The 17,918-nt window shown below is 58.7% G+C and overlaps 1 protein-coding gene across 22 annotated transcripts in view; it reads left to right on the top strand.

Annotated features, from left to right (window-relative positions):
- Window positions 1-17,918, top strand: part of PLEKHA6 (pleckstrin homology domain containing A6) — a 136,059-nt gene that overhangs the window by 96,585 nt on the left and 21,556 nt on the right. For 11 of the 22 annotated variants that reach the window (XM_045583004.1, XM_045583007.1, XM_045583003.1 and 8 more), the window contains 9 exons: window positions 1,402-1,506; window positions 2,204-2,276; window positions 4,437-4,537; window positions 8,108-8,310; window positions 9,494-10,048; window positions 11,398-11,899; window positions 12,627-12,713; window positions 13,691-13,744; window positions 17,595-17,675. In XM_045583004.1, the coding sequence (XP_045438960.1) occupies window positions 1,402-1,506; window positions 2,204-2,276; window positions 4,437-4,537; window positions 8,108-8,310; window positions 9,494-10,048; window positions 11,398-11,899; window positions 12,627-12,713; window positions 13,691-13,744; window positions 17,595-17,675 (1,761 nt within the window). Of the gene's footprint in view, window positions 1-1,401; window positions 1,507-2,203; window positions 2,277-4,436; window positions 4,538-7,031; window positions 7,714-8,107; window positions 8,311-9,493; window positions 10,049-11,397; window positions 11,900-12,626; window positions 12,714-13,690; window positions 13,745-17,594; window positions 17,676-17,918 lie in introns of those variants that run through there. The other 11 variants (XM_045583013.1, XM_045583011.1, XM_045583006.1 and 8 more) reach the window with 10 other exon arrangements.

The raw sequence follows: 17,918 nt of genomic DNA, 5'->3' as shown, positions 1-17,918 counted from the left end.
ACAGAAAACCCGCATCTGCACCAGGGGCTCTCCACCTCGGCACCGTTAGCATTTTGTGTTGGGTAATGCTTTGCACTGTGGGGTGATTCATTATAGGATGTCGAGCAGCATCCTTGGCCTCTACCCACCAGAGGCCAGTAGCACTCACCATGTGACAACCAAAAATGTCTCTAGACATTGTCACGTGACCCCTGTGGAACAAAGTTGCCCCACCCTCATTGAGAACCACTGATAACTCCTGAAGGACATGGCAGTGGAGAGCTCAGAAAGGGAGGAGGAAGGAAGAGGGTCTCCGGAGGAAGAAGTAATCCAGAGAAGAATGTTGCTGAGAGGTCAATGTGATGAGATCTTACTTGGATGAAAACAACCATGGGGCTTAGCAACACTATGGTAACCGGACACTTGACTAGGGCAGTTCCAGTGGTGTGATGAAGGTGGAAGAGGAGGTGGAAGGGGAGATGGAAAAACACTGAAGAGTAGACACTGTTCTTCTAAGAAACTTACTAGACAATCAGTGGTGGTCTAGTCATGCAATGGAGTACTCTCCAAAAATTTAACAGACTAGATTTGTATATATACTAATAAAAAAGTAATATGCTAATTAGACTGGGTTGACTGGCCATCTTCCAGACATCAGACTTCCTTCTGGACAAAGCCATGGTGGTGCCAGCTGAGGGGTGATCAGGCCGGCAAGGGAGAGCAGTTGGGGGTGAGATTAAACCGGCAGATGAGGACAGCTGAGGGTGAGATCAGGCCGGCAGGAGAGGGCAGTTGGGGGCAAGATCAGGCCGGCACGGGAGAGCAGTTAGGGGTGATCAGTCAGGCAGGCCGGCTCGGAACGATGCTCTGGAAGCTGATGGAGATGAGGACTAAACAGTGGAGATCCGTGGTGCCTCAGGAGAGAGTGGATGCCAGGATGTGGGAGAAGGATGATATCCACGTGGCAGTGAGGAGCTAGAACCCTCGTGTCCGTGTTCCCAGCCCCGTGGTGTGTTGGACACTGAGAATGCACATGACTCTGAGAGGATGGTGGTACAGGCAAGGTACACGCAGCTGAGTGGGTTCCAGAAAGCACAATGAGAGAGGAAAGGAGTAAGGACAGTAGCAGAAGGGTAGGCCAGGAGTGAAATGAGAAATCTTACTTTCTTCCCAAGGAAACCCCAAAAGGCCCGCCACGGTCAGACAGGCAGGATTATTATCTGAGCCCGATTTTGGAAATAATAAAAAAAAAAAGTCAGACTTGATAACACATCCATGATTCACACGTGGGCCTCCCAGCATGAGGGCGCCTCGGGCTACCCCAGGGCGGTATAACCCAGAGCCGTCCAGCTGCTCCCCTGGCCGGTGGCAAGGGAAGCAGGAGAGGGAAGAAGCCAAGCCAGCTTCTCTCTGCCTCCCCAGGCCACCCGGACCTCCCGCAAGGCCATCGCCTTTGGCAAGCGCTCACACTCCATGAAGCGGAACCTCAACACGCCTGTCACCAAGGCGGGCTGGCTCTTCAAGCAGGTGAGGCCCCTCTGCCTTCTGCCCCGTGCCCAGGGCTCTGTCTCCCCTTTAGCACTGTGACTCCTCCGGGCTCACCATAGTCCGCGTCTGTTTTGGTACGTCCTCCCATTCCTCATTTGGTATAGCTCTGTGAATAAATCTGCGGATGTTATTATGAAAGCTCAGAGAAGTCAAGTATCTTCCCAAAAATCACACAGGAAAAAATTGGTGTCATATTTGGGAATGCAGCTAGATTTCCTGATGGGCGGATACAATGATTTTGAATTGTGCTAGGTCACCCCCCCTTGGGAGCAGCCTGCGGGCTTCTCCTCAGCTGGTCCTCTTGCTGTGGCAGGGATGGTGTCTCTTTAAGTCTCTGTCCAGCAGTTCTCCCCATTGTCCTTGCCACTGCCCCTGCCTGCCCTCTGCTCACTCATTCTGGCTCATTTCTTGCCCTTTTTATCTCCAGAGGGGGCGGAGGGGGAAGGAGAAGGGAAGCCCCAAGGCCCAAGATGACAGAACTCAAGGTCACAGGCAATGACCCCATGTCAGGTGCCTGCATCCGGGGTCTCGAGGGGGTTGCTGCTACTTGTCAGTGGCCGAGCTGCAACCAGAGGCGAGATGTCCTTAAAGTTAGTACTGTGCTCCTCCTGTGACCTCCTCTCCTCCATGCCCCGCTCACAGCCCCTCCGTCTGTCTCTCCCCATGTGCCCCGCAGGCCAGCTCCGGGGTCAAGCAGTGGAACAAGCGCTGGTTCGTCCTGGTGGACCGCTGCCTCTTCTACTACAAAGGTGAGCCTTCCCCAGGCCTGCGGGGGCGAGGGCCCACCATCCTTCCATTCTGCCAGACCGCTACCAGCAGGACACCTACTGGCCGGAGCGTGTATGCTGCTCTGTCTCCTGTCCCGTGGGCCGAGCGATCCGGTCCAGGAAGGCAGCGGGTCTTGTCCACTGTGTTCAGCACAGGCTTAGCAGGTGCTCCGTCCACGAGGAATAGATGCATAGCTCCAGCTTCTGCCCTCTTGGTCCACCCAGCACTCACTCCTGACCCTCTCCAAAGCGGAGGAGGGCAAAGATCTGACAGCATGGGTGCAGCAACCTCGAGGAAGGTGTTTTTAAAAAGAACACAGCAACCCTGTCTCAGGGGGAGCACAGAGGGAGCGAGCAGGGTGGTGACGGCGTGGTCCTGTCCCCCTGGCGCAGGGCACTGGGTAGAGGAGGGTGAGATGTCTTTGCAGCAGAAGGGGCTGTGCCCCTTTCCTCCACGCCCCTCTGGGCCCCTCCGCACCACTCCACGCCCTCCATACCCGGGAATGGCAGAGCCCAGATCCTCTGGGCCTTCCTGGAGCAACTCAGTGAATCATTAACTTTGGCAAACAAAGGCTGTACCCAGTGACACGCTCCCTCCCCAGTGCTGCCATTCCTGTGCCCCGAATTGCTGCCACCTGAGCTCTGAGGAGAGAGCAGGACGGGGCTGCGTATACAGGTCGGGTCACAGAAGAAACCAGAAGGGTGGGGCAGAGGAATCTGCCCAGGCTGGGCCTCCAGGACACAGTGTGAACACGCTGGAGAGACTCTGGGCCTGGCCTGAGAGAAGAACCTTAAACATCTGTGCATGTCCAAGGGCACTGCTCTGGGGGCCCCTGTCCACTGAGGTGCTCTCAGGAGACCCCCTGAATGCAGGCCTGGGCAGTACCAGGCAGAGCCATCTCCTCCAGGGGCTGCTTTCCTGGTCTCCAGGCCTGGTCCCTCCTGCTCCTCTGGCTTAGCCCTCCTCCGGATACCACGCTGAGGTCTGCGCAGGAGGCTGGACGCTGTGCCAGTGAGGAGTGAGAGGAGAGGGGGAACTAGTGGAGGTTATGAGCCCTAAGGGATTTCTCCTGAACTCTCTCTGGGGAGGCTGCAGCATCTCCAGCCCAGGGCATAGGAGCTATTCTGGGCAAGTGGGGAGTGTCTTGCCATGGCCTCCTAGCTCCTCTCCCCACCCCCCCGCCCCCATCCTGTCCCACAGAACACCCCACCCTCCGGGCCTCCTGCTGACAGCTGGGTGCCCGACTAGCTAATCTGTCAGGCTCCTCTGGAGATCCAGGATGAATTATGTAACAGCATGGTGGTTAGCCTGATGCAGGGACCAGAGGGCCAGGAGGCCTTGCAGGGGCAGGAGAGCCCTGAGACACAGATGTAGAGAGTGTGCATGTGCGTGTGCATCGGGAGGGGACAAAGCAAGCTGCTGGGTGCTGGCGGGAACCTTAGATACAGTTCCCCAGAGGATACAGACCACAGAGGGCACCGTCCACGCCCCCACACCCCATCCCGCCATCCTGCTGTGTATGTGAGACGCTGGAATAGTCTGGTGCTGGGCAGGCACTGTGCCCGGTGGAGGGGTTAAGAATGACAGCGTGGGGGTCAGACTCCCGGGGTTCAAAGAGCAGCCCGCCACTTCCTACTTAAGTCACATTGGACAAACTGCTTAACCTCTCTGCGTCTCAGAAAACGGGGATAACAGCAGCCACTGTTCACGGGACTGTTGAGAGGGTTCAGTCCAGGAAGGCATTTCCCTGGGGACAGTGTCTGACGTAGAACAAGGAGCTCTATTGGTTTGCCTGCTTGTGCACTAGAATGTCAGCTCCCCGAGGGTGGGGCTGCTGCCCTGTCATTCACCTCCAGCCACGCCGAGAGCACGTCCCCAGCCACCACACACCCCAGTGCCTGATCCAAGAGCATCCTCCTGGAGGTGCGGTGTGCAGAGCACAGTCTGTGCGGGTGTGGGTGGCCCTGCGTGCCTACTGCAGATGAGCAACAACCGTGCGTCTCAGTTTATTGTAACAGGGCTGACGGGCTCCTGTCTCACCCCTGCACACGCACACAGGCACGCACACACACATACACACACATGCATACACACGCATACACACACACACACACACATCTCACCTGCCTGTTTCCTGACAGATGAGAAGGAGGAGAGCATCCTGGGCAGCATTCCCCTCCTGAGCTTCCGGGTGGCTGCGGTGCAGCCCTCGGACAACATCAGCCGAAAACACACCTTTAAGGTCAGTTGGCCGGAAATCCCTCTCCCAGGTCAGATGGGGGCGGGGTGAGGGTGGGGGGGCTGTTCTCCTAGAGCACAGGGGGGTGGAGAAGGGTCCAAGCCACCTTCTGAGGAGTCGGAGTGGTAGTGAGGGAGCGAGTGGGCAGTGCCCTGGGCTCCATGCGGGCTTCCTGAGGCTAAGCAGAGGCCGTGCGGGACCCCGTCCTCTGTCCCGGGGGTTGGGTGGGTGACCTCCCCAGGGCAGGCCAGTAGAGGGGTGCTTCAGTGGCACCCCAGTTTTTTCCTGGGAGGCTGGAGGAGCGGAGGAGCTCTGTTAGGATAAATAGCGATGCATGTAGCCCATTGTTTTCTGAGCCTGGGGACCCTCTGCCCGGCGGCCAGGCACCTGGCAGCGAGGCAGGGCATGGGCTGGAGGGAGGCTGAGGTTCTTTCTGGAAAGTCTTCCTTCCCACCGTGGGCCCAGGAAACCAGATCTACAGCAAACTGACTGGCATTTCAGTCTTTAGAGGAAATTGGGGGTTGCATTTCATTATAATCAAGAGCAGCAAACCTCATGGAGGCAGTTGGAGAGAGTGAGTGTGCTCAGCTGCCTGCTCAGCACGCTCCCCAGAGCCCCCTGGGGTCCAGCCCCTCAGAGGCTGCAGCTGGCTCCTCCGAGGCAGAGCTTGTTCACATTTAAAAATGCACGACCTGGTAAACACGATTTTGGTATTTTATGATGACAAGGCTCTAGATTCCTTTCCCTTTTCCAAACATGAAATTGTGCTGCCGCCCGTGTGTTTTCTCAGCACCAAGCCCCCTCTCCCAGTGCAGAATTGCTGCCCAAGGCCCTGCAGCCCTAAAGCTGAGCTGGCAGGTATGGGGTCACCTGCAGGTCACCCCAGGTCAGGGCCCGAGCCTCCGAGTCCGCCTCTTCCTGTCCCTCCCCGAAAGGCGAGAGGCGGTGGGCCGCATACACAGGTGTTGCTCTGGGGACAAGGAGGGGCTTCCCTGCACATAATTAGTTTCCAGCCCCCCGGGGTCCTGGCTGCCGGAGGTGTGAACTGAATGAACAATTAATAAAGCTCGGGCTCCGGGGAGCCGGCTCTCGCTGTGGAAACAGGGCCGAGCTGTTGAGCCAACAGCAGACACGCACGCCCACACAGGCAGACAGCCTGTCACCCGCCCGTGTGACAGACACGTGTGCAGACGCGTGCTGGAGCTCACCCGGCCTCGGAGGAATACCGATGGCTGGCACCCCCACCACACACCCCAGATCTCACTGCTGTGCCTTCACCGCCCTCCTCCCTCCCTGTCCCCCAAGGAGCTCGTGCCTCTTTAAACCAACGGGAGAGCAGTGCTCCGTGGCCACAGAGGGCTCCAACCCCGGCTGTTCAGAGGCCCCTCCCCAGGGGAGGGAGGGCTGCGGGCACAGATGGAGGCTTGTCCCGCTGTGGCCACCGAGCGAAACTCTTGGGTGGCTGATAATGAGCTTGACTGTCCCTGCCTGGCCCCCTGCTGAAGGCGGGACCTCTTCCTGCCCCAGCCCCGGGGAGGAGTTGTGGGGGGGGGGGGCCCTTGGTGGACCTCACCCTACTGGGGCGCCTCCCTCCATTCTCTGGTCCCCCTTTCTGGCTCCAGGTGGGTGTTCCTCCCACTGCCCTTCAGCCGCCCTGCCTTCCCCAGGCCCTCTGCCCCGCTCCCTGTCGCCAGCAGCTGTTCCCTGGCCCTTGCTCCCTCCTCGTTTCCCCGGGGGCATGTCCTGTCTTCCAGCTTGACCTTGACTCTTCAAGTGCAAAGAGTGTGCCTTTGCCTTCCCTGCACCTGGTGCCCGAGCAGCGCTCTGCTCTCGGAGGGTCACAAGATGCTGAGCGTTGAGCTCACTCGCTGCCCACTCCTACCAGCCCCGGGACACACCCAGGGTCCCGCCCGCGTCCCTCCTCTGCGACACCCCTGTGTTTTCTACTGCAGAGGGCTCGCCTCGGCCCTGGTCACCAAGTCCCTGTGTAGTTCAACCCCCAGACACCTCCTCACAGCTTCGCTGCCTTTTCCTCAGCACCTCCCTGCCTCTGCGATGTGCTGGCCCTGCTGAGGGTGGGGACGGGGAGGGTCCAGGGGCAGGAGGACCAGCCCTGCCCTCACTGGGTACAGGGATTTGCCCTCACTGGGTACAGAGGATGTGCCCTCACTGGGTACAGGGATGTGCCCTCGCTGGGTACAGGGATGTGCCCTCGCTAGGCACAGAAGATGTGTCCTCGCTGGGCACAGAGGATGTGTCCTCACTGGGCACAGAGGATGTGCCCTCACTGGGTACAGAGGATGTGCCCTCACTGGGTACAGGGATGTGCCCTCGCTAGGCACAGAGGATGTGTCCTCACTGGGCACAGAGGATGTGCCCTCACTGGGTACAGAGGATGTGCCCTCGCTGGGTACAGGGATGTGCCCTCGCTGGGCACAGAGGATGTGCCCTCGCTGGGAAGGGCTCCTGCCAGAACAGTGTCGCGGTGGAATGTGGGACGGCCGGGAGAGTGTTCGGAGGGTGTGGGTTTGACTTTGCTGCCCAGGAGAGCCCTGGCGCATGGTCAGGGGAGCCCCGTCTTCTCTCCTGTTAACACCCAGAGCACCCAAGGGGTCAGAGGGCCACGGGAGGTCCCCAGCAGAGACTTGATTATGTCTGGATCCCATGCAGGGAGGGATAAACGTGCTTTCCCTGGGAGATCTGGGTCTCACCTGGGGCAGGGGGTGGGGGTGCCGAGGTCCCACAAGGAGCCTAGCCTGGAGCTTCTTGTCCTTGCGCCCAAGAAATCTCGAGTTTCACCAATTAGACCCCCCTCTCCCCTCTGCCCCATTCCCCAGACCAGAGCTAGGCAGGAACAGAGGGAGGGTTAGTCCTAGGAATTCTCTCTCCACCAGCCCGGATTCCCTGGTGCAAGCTCTGCGCTCCCCCTCCTGGCAGGCCGAGCTGGCATTGCTGGGTGCTGTGGTCCCAGTGGTAACCCCGAGCAGGCGGGGATTGTTGGAATAGCCTCCGCTTCCTCCCCTCGTCCCCACTCCCGCCATGTGGTCTCTGTCTCTCCCTCTGGTGTTTGGTTGACCTGTTCTCTGCTCTCCTCCTCCTGACTGCGTGAGGACCCTCCTCTGGACAGGACCTTCCTTCTGGGTTCCCGCCCGCCGCACCTGCTCGTGGCCGCCGACTAGGTAGCGTGCTCTGCCTGCGTGCATGCCCCTTGCATGCCAGGAGAGGGCCAGGCCATCTCTGCACGGAAGAGGCAGAGCTGGCTTCTCAGAGACCCAGGGATCTCTCCCAGACTCTGGCTAATTGCCCTTTATACCAAAGATAGAATCCGATGGGTGCGCGGGCATGGTAATTGTCCCTCCTGCTTCCAATCACCTCAGGCGGGGCAGGTGAGCTCGCCCGGGCTGCCCTGTGGTGTCCAGAGAGCTAGCCAGGCAGACACCTGACACCCACTGGAGCTCTTGGGGTTCCCGTGGGCCACCCTCCTCCCCTTGCCCACGTGGGAAGAAGAGCTGCAGGCCCAGGAGCAGCCCTCCTGACCACCTGTTCCGTGGGGACGGTGTCTTCTCCCTACAGGTGACCGTGTGCTGGGTGGACGAGGCCGGGGCCAGTTCCACGCACTGCCTCTCCCCTCAGGCCGAGCACGCCGGCGTCCGCACCTACTTCTTCAGCGCCGAGAGCCCCGAGGAGCAGGAGGCCTGGATCCAGGCCATGGGCGAGGCTGCCCGGGTGCAGATCCCCCCAGCCCAGAAGTCCGTGCCCCAAGCTGTGCGCCTCAAGTGAGTGCCAGGGTCCAGGGCCTCGGTGGGGGGAGTGCTAGAGAGAGGAAGAGAGAGGAAGGGCCCCGCTCGATGCCATCGCCGACCCCGGTGTGCTGGCAGGAGCACAGATCAGGGTGCCTGGCGAGGCCATCTCAGAGCCTGTGGTCTGTTCCCCTGGCTGGCTCTTCCTCTGCTCTCCAAGCTGGTGGAGGCCAAGAGAGAGCCGGGTTCCGGTGGGGCCTGGCCAGGAGCCAAAGGCCGGGGTCACTTGCTCAGTTTTTCTGGGCTGTGCAAGTGAGGCTCATAGCCTTTACGGAAGGTAGACCCGGGTTCGAATCCCAGCTTGGTCACGTACACAGTGTGACCTCCGTGTAAGTGGCTTCACCTCTGTGGACCTGGGCTTCCTTTCCTCAGAGGCAGCAATCATGATCCTCCTCGTAGGCCGTTGTGAGGACTAGCCAGTATGCAGAGTGCTGGGATGTCGTGAGCACTCAGCACATGGCTGTGCCCATCACGTCCCCAGCCGCAGTCTAGGCGCCTGTCTATCCTAGAACTGGTGTTGAGTAGATATTAATGGGGATCCAGAAGGAGGTGTCACAGTGCAGTCTCCAAGTCTATGCACATGCATGAGACATGTTGACCAACCAATGTCTCAACACCAACGCTTGAATATGTTGAATTTGAGAAACTCTAGGGAGAACATTGTCATGAGATTCCACCTCAGCAGGGCTGTCCATTTGAGTTTGGCATCTGCTCTGGGACAGCATGCTTCCAGGGGTTCGCTCATCATTTCATAAGCATCTACTAGGAAAAGCAATGTGTGTGGCACTCAGTTGGGTACTGGGAAGACGAGGGAGCAAACTTCTGATGAGTTCCTGCCTCGTGGAGCTTATATTCTGACAAGAAATCAGTCCCGGGAGAAGCTGGCTTTGGGAAGGGAACTAGCATGTCTCCATGCTGTGCAGTTTGAGGCCACAGCTTCTGCCCGGGGCCTCCCCGGTGTGGCCCCACCCGGGTCCCCAGGGAGGCACGGTGCTGAAGGAGTGGAGTGGCCCGCGGGAGACCTGGAGGGCAGAGAGAGTCGCCCCGGCAGATCGGATGACTTTTTCTAGTCATTGGGCAACGGAATTGCAATGTAGTAAAGTCGGCTCCCATTGCCACCTTTCTGCCCATCCTCCTCCCCTCCCTCCCTCCCTCCCAGTGTACCACCCCCCACCCAGCTCCATGCGGGGCTGGGATCTCTCACGCCATCTCCCTTGGCACCCTGCAGCCACGAGAAGCCGGACTCGGAAAACACGCCACCCAGCAAACACCACCAGCAGCAGCCCCCTCACAACAGCTTCCCCAACCCTGAGCCCGAGGCCAAGACGCGAGGGGAGGGCGACGGCCGAGGCTGCGAGAAGGCGGAGAGGAGGCCCGAGAGGCCCGACATCCAGAGCGAGCCCCTGGCGAAAGCCAATGGCATCCCAGCCGGACCGGAAGCAGCCTCAGAGCCGGGCAGCCCTTACCCTGGAGGCCCGAGGGTCCCCGGGGGCGGGGAGCGGCCCCCCCAGCCCAATGGCCGGCAGTACGGCTCCCCGAGCCGGCCGGGGAGCACCGCGTTCCCGCCTCAGGACTCAGAGAGCGGGGGGCGCCGGCCGAGCTTCCCCCCCCACGCCAACCCCGACAAGATCGCCCAGCGCAAGAGCTCCATGAGCCAGCTCCAGCAGTGGGTGAACCTGCGTCGGGGGGTGCCTCCCCCCGAGGACCTTCGCAGGTGAGGCCCGCGGGGGGCAGGGGCAGGGGTCTGGGGTGCTGGTGCCTCTAAGGGCAGGGCTGGGGGAGTAACAGGAGAGGCACCCCCTGTTGGAAACCTTCTGGAAGCCAAGAAAGCCCAGGGTCCCCGCTTGGCCAAGTCCTTTGCTGCCCCCATGGCTCCCTCGGCCGGATCTTGCTCTCTATCTGCATCCTTTGGAGAAAGGGACAGAGCACCCAGTGTCTCTGCACAGGGTGTGGGGGGCCCAGGAAGCAGGCAGGCAGTTTGGGAGGGTCCCTGACAGACATCTGCCCCCGGGCTTCTGGCCCCCCTACAACATCCTGTGTGTCGGCGTCGCTGCCAGCAGGAGGCTCGTGGTCACCGGCCACGCCAGCCCCATCCCTGAACGGCCCTGACTGTGTGAGAACCACTGTTTATGGGCCGCTTTTCAAAAGAGAAAAGAAACAAAGTGTTGCCACTCATTGACCCCGGTTCTGCCCTCTGTACCAACCAACTGTTTTCTCGAGGGACTGGCTTTCAAACACGGGGAGGTTCTCACTGGGCCCGGGGGCCGGGCAGTGCGGGCAGCGCGGGCAGCGCGGGCAGGGGCTGCTTCCTGCTGGTGGGCTGGCGCCGGCCGCCGCCCTGCCCGGAGAGCAAGGCTTCCCTTGGCTCAGGTCCCATCTGAGCGGGAGCCGCGCTTTGTTCCTCCGTGCCCTCCCCCTGTGCCGGGGGCCCTCACTCTCCTCTGAGCACCTCCCCGGACAGGATCTGATAGATCCACTCGCAGATAGAGGAGGCTAATGGGGCTTCCAGTTTCTCCCGGGGGCATTGCATTTGAAGAGACAGCGATGGGCGGAAACTGGTTTGGCTCAGTGGATAGAGCACTGGTCTGCAGACTGAAGGGTCCTGGGTTCGATTCCAGTCAAGGGCATGTGCCTTGGTTGCGGGCACATCCCCAGTAGGGGGTGTGCAAGAGGCAGCTGATGGATGATTCTCTCTCATCCATGTGTCTAACTCTCTATCCCTCTCTCTTCCTCTCTGTAAGAAATCAATTAAAAATATATATATATATATATATATATATATATATATATTTTTTTTTTTTTTTTTTTTTTTTTTTTTTTTAAAGAGAGAGACAGCGATGGAAGCTCAGGGAGCTGGTTGAGGGAGGAGCTCAGAGGACGGGGTCTTCCCTGAACCTCTGGACACAAACCTGGTGCCCGGGCTGCTCCCAAGGCCAGCCCGAGGCACCCCTCTCGCGATCACCCCCTTTCCCAGCCCCCCTCCAGGCTGGAGGGCTCAGGGATGCGGCTGGGCAGGGCCGGGCCCGCTCTGTCCACGTCTTACACCGTCCTCTCCTCCCTCAGCCCCTCTAGGTTCTATCCCGTGTCCCGCAGGGGCCCCGAGTACGGCGGCCCCTACTCCTCCCAGTTCCTGGATGATTACCAGTACTACCCGCCGGGCGTGCGGCCGGACAGCATCTGCTCCATGCCCGCCTACGACCGCGTCAGCCCGCCCTGGGCCCTGGAGGACAAGCGCCTCTCCTTCCAGCGCAACGGCTGCGGGTGGAAGGAGCCGGCCGGCTACGGGCGGCAGGACGGCGGCACCGTCTGGATCCCCAGCCCCTCCCGGCAGCCCGTCTACTACGACGAGCTGGACGCGGCCTCTGGCTCGCTGCGCCGCCTGTCCCTGCAGCCCCGGTCCCACTCGGTGCCCCGCTCGCCCAGCCAGGGCTCCTACGGCCGCCCTCGCCTCTACTCGCCCGTCCGCTCGCCCAGCGCCCGCTTCGAGCGCCTGCCGCCCCGCAGTGAGGACCTCTACGTGGACCCCACCGCCTATGTGATGCGCCGGTCCATCAGCTCTCCCAAGGTGAGCCGCCCGCCAGCCTGTCCCCCATCCTCACCCCCGGGGGGCCCCCAGAAGCCCCACGCCACCTGCTGAGAAGAGGGGGCGATGCGGGGGCATCTGGGACGTGGGGGACACTGGGCTGTCATGTTGACAGGGGAGCCTCTGGCCCTAGGGTTCGGTCCCCAGGAGAGCTGCCCCGGGGAACGTGCTTTGTCCCCCCTAAGTAGGAACGATGCTTTCTTTCTTTCTTTTTTTTTTTTTTTTTTTTAAATATATTTTATTGGTTTTTTACAGAGAGGAAAGGAGAGGGAGAGAGAGCTAGAAACATTGATGAGAGAGAAACATTGATCAGCTGCCTCCAGCACACCCCCTACTGGGGATGTGCCCGCAACCAATGTACATGCCCTTGACCGGAATCGAACCTGGGACCTTTCAGACCGCAGGCTGATGCTCTATCCACTGAGCCAAATCAGTCTCGGCAGGAACGTTGCTTTCTGTGCCCAGGGCCAGATTATGCCGGGATCCCTCATTCTCTGTAAGAGGGCGGCGTGGCGCTAGTGTCCAGACCTGAAGGACTAAACAGATCATGGCCAAGATCTCACCCTGGAGATTGCCAAGGTTGTCCCTTTTAGTTCGGAGTCTGCTCCGGGACAGGATGCAAATATTCCCTAACCTTGGACGTCAGTTGGTGGGGAAGTCCGAGTCCCAGCCAGACCCTCTCACCTCTCCAACCCCCTTTCTCTTCCAGTATGATTCCCTGGGAGACAGGCGGCCAGTCCCTGCAGGGCTGTACCCCTACAACTACCCACCACCCCCCACGGTTCACGATAAGATGGTATGTCCTCTCCTCCCCGACACTCCGCTCAGGGTGGCTCCTCCCGGGAGGGCTCTGTGCCCCCTGCCTGGCCCGTGTGGTTGTTAGGAGCCTCTGGATACCTCCTTCCTCCCCCGGCCAGGGCTCTGACCCCAGCTGAGTTGGGTGCCAGAGGCCCCTTTTCTGTGACGCAGGGCAGAGACGCAAGGGCAGGTCTGGACGTTGTGATGTCGTTCCTGAGCCTCTGGCCTCAGAGCAATCCTGCAGCTCGTCCCGGGCCCTGGATAGGAGCTTGGATTGCAGGCTGGAAGCCTTTCGGGCTAGAATTCCCAGCAGGCACAGCCCTCCGGCCTGTCCCCCTATCGCACCTGCTTCTGCTCGTCCTGGCCTGGCATGCCGCTCTGGGGAAGGAGGCTGGCAGGGCTGGGGGAAAAGAGATGCCCCATATGGTTTCCTCGTTCCTCTCCCTCTGCTGTGTCTTTTCCTAAGACATTTTGTCTCCACCTGGAGAACCAGAACTGAGGGGCAGGCGGAACCCTCACCCCCCAGGCCTGCTGCTGTCCCCCTCTCTGCACAGCACCCGGAGGCCAGGGTGGAGGAGGCCGGGCCGGGAGGACGGAGCCTCCGTACCCTCTCCTCCTCTGCCAGCGTCCAAACCCCAGCCAGACCCACGTGAATGCGCCCACCCAGAGCCAGCAGATTTCCCCAGAAAACTGGGCACCCTCTGCGGGAGGTGCTGACCAGGTGACTCAGTGGCTCTTCCTCACCCGAAAGGGCCCGCCGACCAGGGCCCCCCAAGGAGCCCCAGAGTCTCTCCATGGCTGGCTTGGGCGCCTGCCCTCACCCTCACCCCACCCCCCTTCCCCAGGACTCCATGGCAGAGAGGCCTCCTGTCCTTGCCCAGCTAACTCTTAACTGCTTTGCTTCCTTTTTACTGTTTTCTTTTGTCCTGTTCCTGTTTGTTTGTGTTGCCGTTGGGCCTCGGGTTCCACGGGTAGGATGAACTGTTAGACCTTCAGTTGCAAAGAAACCTAGAGTATTTGGATCAGCAGGTAGGCAGAGCTGGTGCCCCCTCGCCACCCCTGCTCCTGTCCCCTCCCCCGCTCCTTCTCGCCTCCTCCCCGCCTCCTCATCCTCCATCCATCGCACAACCTTTGTTGGCACAACCAGGACACAACAAAGTGGCCTATATTTTGGTTTGCGCCTTCACACCCCTTCCCTCCCGAGCTCTCTAGGGCAGCTGGGAGTTTCCCGGGGAGAGGAGAATGTAAATGTCTCCATGAATAATTAATGCCACCTCCTGTTTGTTCAGCCAGATGGGCCTGCCCCCGGGGCAGGCAGGAATTTGCATCTTTGCTGGGGAGAGTAGCACCATGAGATGCCTGGGCCTAAAATGCTAGGGTTTAGTTCAGCGGGACTCTGGGAAATTGTCCTGTTAGACTCTGCAATTCACAAACAGATGGCAGCCGTGTCCTGGGATGGCTTAAAAACTTTATCGATTCAGTGTACTTGTGGTTCACATACACACACGGCATACGTTTTCCTGCGAATTCACTAGGGTGGACAAAGGGAGTCGTTTCAACCCAGGTTCCCGGATGAGTGTCCTGAAGAGGCAGTGACAGTTCCCCTGGGATGGAAGCAATGGGCTGCCTGGGCCGGGCTCCAGAGCGCTCTGCTCATTGGCCACCTGGCCTTGTAGGCTCAGGGGGCTGTGGCACTCACAGCCAGGGGTCAGCACGCTGGGCATTTCTCTGAGCACATCCTCTCATGCTAGATCTGTGCTACAGATCATGGGAGGAAGTCTGGGGTGGTGGGGAAAATCATAAAGGTAGTAATAGCGACAGCAATGGCCGCAACTACCAGAATCGGGTGCTTCCTCTGTGCTCAGTGCTATTCTAAGCACTACACAGAGCCTAACTCATTTAATATATATATTGATTTCAGAGAGGAAGGGAGAGGAAGAGGAGGAGAGAGGTAGAAACATCAATGATGAGAGGGAATCATTGATTGGCTGCCTCCTGCAACCCAGGCATATGCTCTTGACTGGAATTGAACCTGGGACCCTTCCGTCCACAGGCCAACGCCTATCCGCTGAGTCAAATCGGCAAGGGCTTAACTCATTTAATCTCGATAGAAACCCTGCAAGGGGCGGGGGGTGCTGTGAGTCTCCCCTTTTATAACTGGTAAAACTAAAGCACAGAGAGGCTAGAGGTGGGCTGAGGGCACATAGCTGGTGCATGCCAGAGCATGGACTAGGGTTCTGAGCTTTGACCTAGTTTACAGCCGCGGAAACATCTAGTAAATGAAGAAGCCTGGGTCACACCCCATCGGGGTGGTGGTGTGCTCTCGGGGCTGTCGAAAGAAGCAGAAGCCCGCCATCAGAGGCGGTAACTATGGTTCTGGTCACAGCACGTGACAAGCACCTCACTGGGCCTCGTGTCTTCGTCACTCATCTCGCAGGAGGCCTTGGGCATGGGAAGCGCTGACACCTGCATGTCAGTCAGCAGGGAAGGCAGTTAGTTCCAGAAAGCAGCCCTGTGTTGTCCAGTCCCAGGGGGTGTCCAGTCCGTGGGTAACTGGGAGGCCAAGCCTGAGCAGGCCTGGAAGCCCTGACCCCCAGCCCCAGAGCTGGCTCTGCTGTGCCCTGGGCCCATCCGCAGAGCCTGGCTGTCCGGTTAATCCGTGCAGACAGCAAGGCTTCAGAAATAACCTTTCAGAGTTGTCCTCCTCACTAAACAGATATCCTAGGTATTCTTAAGAGGCAGTGTGACAAGATAAGCGCCCCAAACCCAGAGCTTCAGCTCCACCTCTGCCATTTACAAGGAGTTTTGCTTTGTTGTTGTTGTTTTTTACCTTGAAAATGTCACTAGTCTCTCTGGGCCTTTGTTTTCTCAATTATAAAACAGTCATCATAGAAGCTGCCCGCCCTGCCTCCCGGAGGCATCGTGGGAGTCGAGTAAGAATGCATATGAGAGCACGTTATCAGGTGTTGGCAATAAGTGGTAATTGCTGTTCTGGTTATTTTATTGTTCTTTTTCCTTCTAAAACTCAATTTCAAATATTACTGAGAGCCCTTATTATGTATAAGGCACTGGGCTAGGTGCTCTCTCTTATGTATAAAGTACTAGGATAGGTACCATCTTCTGTCTCTCTAGACTCCAGGGTACCATCCTCAGAGAGACAGAGTCTAGAGAGACAGAGGATGGTACCCAGGAGTCTTCCTAGAGACAGGCCCCTCCTGGGCTGAAAGAGCTCCAGTCACACCAGGGTGGGTACAGGCCTGGGTGGGGCCAGTCCTGCTTCTCTCCTTCTTCTCCAGATCCGCTGGCTGACGGGGGAGAAGCGAGGGGAGGGCTGTGGGGGGATGAGACCAGTGCATGTCCAAGAAGGGCCTGGCCTCCCTGCCCTCTCATAGCCGATGTATTGGTAGAGCTGCCTTGTCTTCCATACACACACGACACAGGCATGACATATAGGTAGCTCATGTCAACATACACCCATGTGAATACCCCATGCACAGTAAATACAATATACACCCACACAGATTCTAAGAAGACAATGATCAATTCTAGTTCAGATCCTTACAATGTGGTTGATGTCCTGGTGACTTACCTATTTCACAAAGACTCAACCTTATGTCATAATCGCTGTTTTGAAAGTCTTTTAAATGCCATAGAAAAAGTTTCCAATTAGGCTAGTGAGATAGAACAATCAGATCTTCAGAAAGCCTTTTAAAATGCTGTAGGACCTGCCCCTCACCCATCCACAGCACACAGGAGCAAGGCCGAATTTGGACTGCCACCCAAATGGTACAAGGAACATACACGTGGGTCCGATACAGATTGGAAAGACGGGGGCAAACATGGGGCGGCCTCCCGAACTGGGAACCCAGAAGGTCTGCCCTAAGATGGCCCTACCCCTCCCCTTCCTCACTTCGCCTCCCTAAACAGCTTTTCCCGTGCTCCTCCCCTCTGCTGCCTACCCCTGCAGATGCATTGAGTTAAAGGGACATAGCCAAGGATGCTCCCTAATAGGCTCACTTTTTGATGCCATCCCCCTGGATCCAGTGGGGGAAATGATGGCATTTCTGATTAATTTGTTTGGCTCGTCCCCCCTCTTTCCCTCCATCCCTCCCTCCCTCGCCTTTCTTACTTTTTCATTTGTCAAATAGTCTCCCCCTTAACCCCCATGTTCCCAGTGATCCTTGAACCATGAGATAACGTGTTGGGAGAGCAGTGTTCCAATACCTGGTGTCCCTTTAACATGGCTTGCTTGTTTTGGCCTCCTTATTTGCTCCCTAGCGTCATCCAAGACCGGCATGGATGCTACCAGCCCAGCTCTGGAAACCATGTTTAGCAATCCTTCCTACTCTAGAGCCAAGAGGTGGGCAGGGGCTGGGGAGAGAGGCCCGTGCCTCGGTGTTTGGGAAGGCCTGCCCAGAGGCAGCTGCTCTTTTCCAGTGGTTTCATTTAGTCCAAACGGTGGGAGACTGGCCTTTGCAACTGCCAGTGTGGTCTTTGACCAAAGCAGTGTGCGAAATGCGAGCGAGCTGGGGCCAGGAGATGACCCACTTGACCCACGTGGGCGAGACCCATCATACTCAGGCACCCTGGGGCAGTGGTCCTTGGGCCGGGACATCTCAGAGCTGTGAGCAAGGGCGCAGGGACCTCCCCGCTCCCTCCTGTGGCCTTTCCTCGGGGCAGCTTCAGAGCTGGTGCTTAGAGGGAGTTCACAGAGGAAGAGTGATGGTAGAGGCCAACGAGAGGGTGCTGGTGCCCCCAAGAGGGCCTGCCCCCCTTCTCCCCCCTGTTCCGTGTCCTGGCAGGCGAGCGCAGGAGGGTGTGGGGAAGGTCTCTCTCTGTGAGTCTGAGTGTGAATCGTCCGTTCCTCCCTCTGCTGCAGATGAGTGAGAGTGAGACTCTCATCAGTATGGTGAACCGCATGGTGGAGAGCTCCTCCCCCAGGGCCCAACTCTTCATGCAAGTAAGACCTCTGCTGGCAGCATGGGCCCTGTCAACACCGTGTCAGCTGCTTGTGCATGGTCCAGTCACCCCACGGGGATGGGGCTTGCCCCGCCCAACCCCCTCATCGGCCGGGCCTCAGCTCCCAGGCTCCGCCCGGTCTCCCTCCTTCAACGCCACTGTGTTCCCTTCATTCTTCATGTTCACGGGCAAACCCACGTCCCATCTCCCAAACCATCAAAATAGCACATCTCATGCCTGCCAG

The sequence above is a fragment of the Pipistrellus kuhlii genome, unplaced genomic scaffold (assembly GCF_014108245.1).
Source record: "Pipistrellus kuhlii isolate mPipKuh1 unplaced genomic scaffold, mPipKuh1.p scaffold_m20_p_18, whole genome shotgun sequence".
In the NCBI taxonomy this organism is placed as follows: domain Eukaryota; kingdom Metazoa; phylum Chordata; class Mammalia; order Chiroptera; family Vespertilionidae; genus Pipistrellus; species Pipistrellus kuhlii.
The sequence above is the reverse complement of the archived record's forward strand: the minus strand, read 5'-3'. Positions and strand labels throughout refer to the sequence as shown.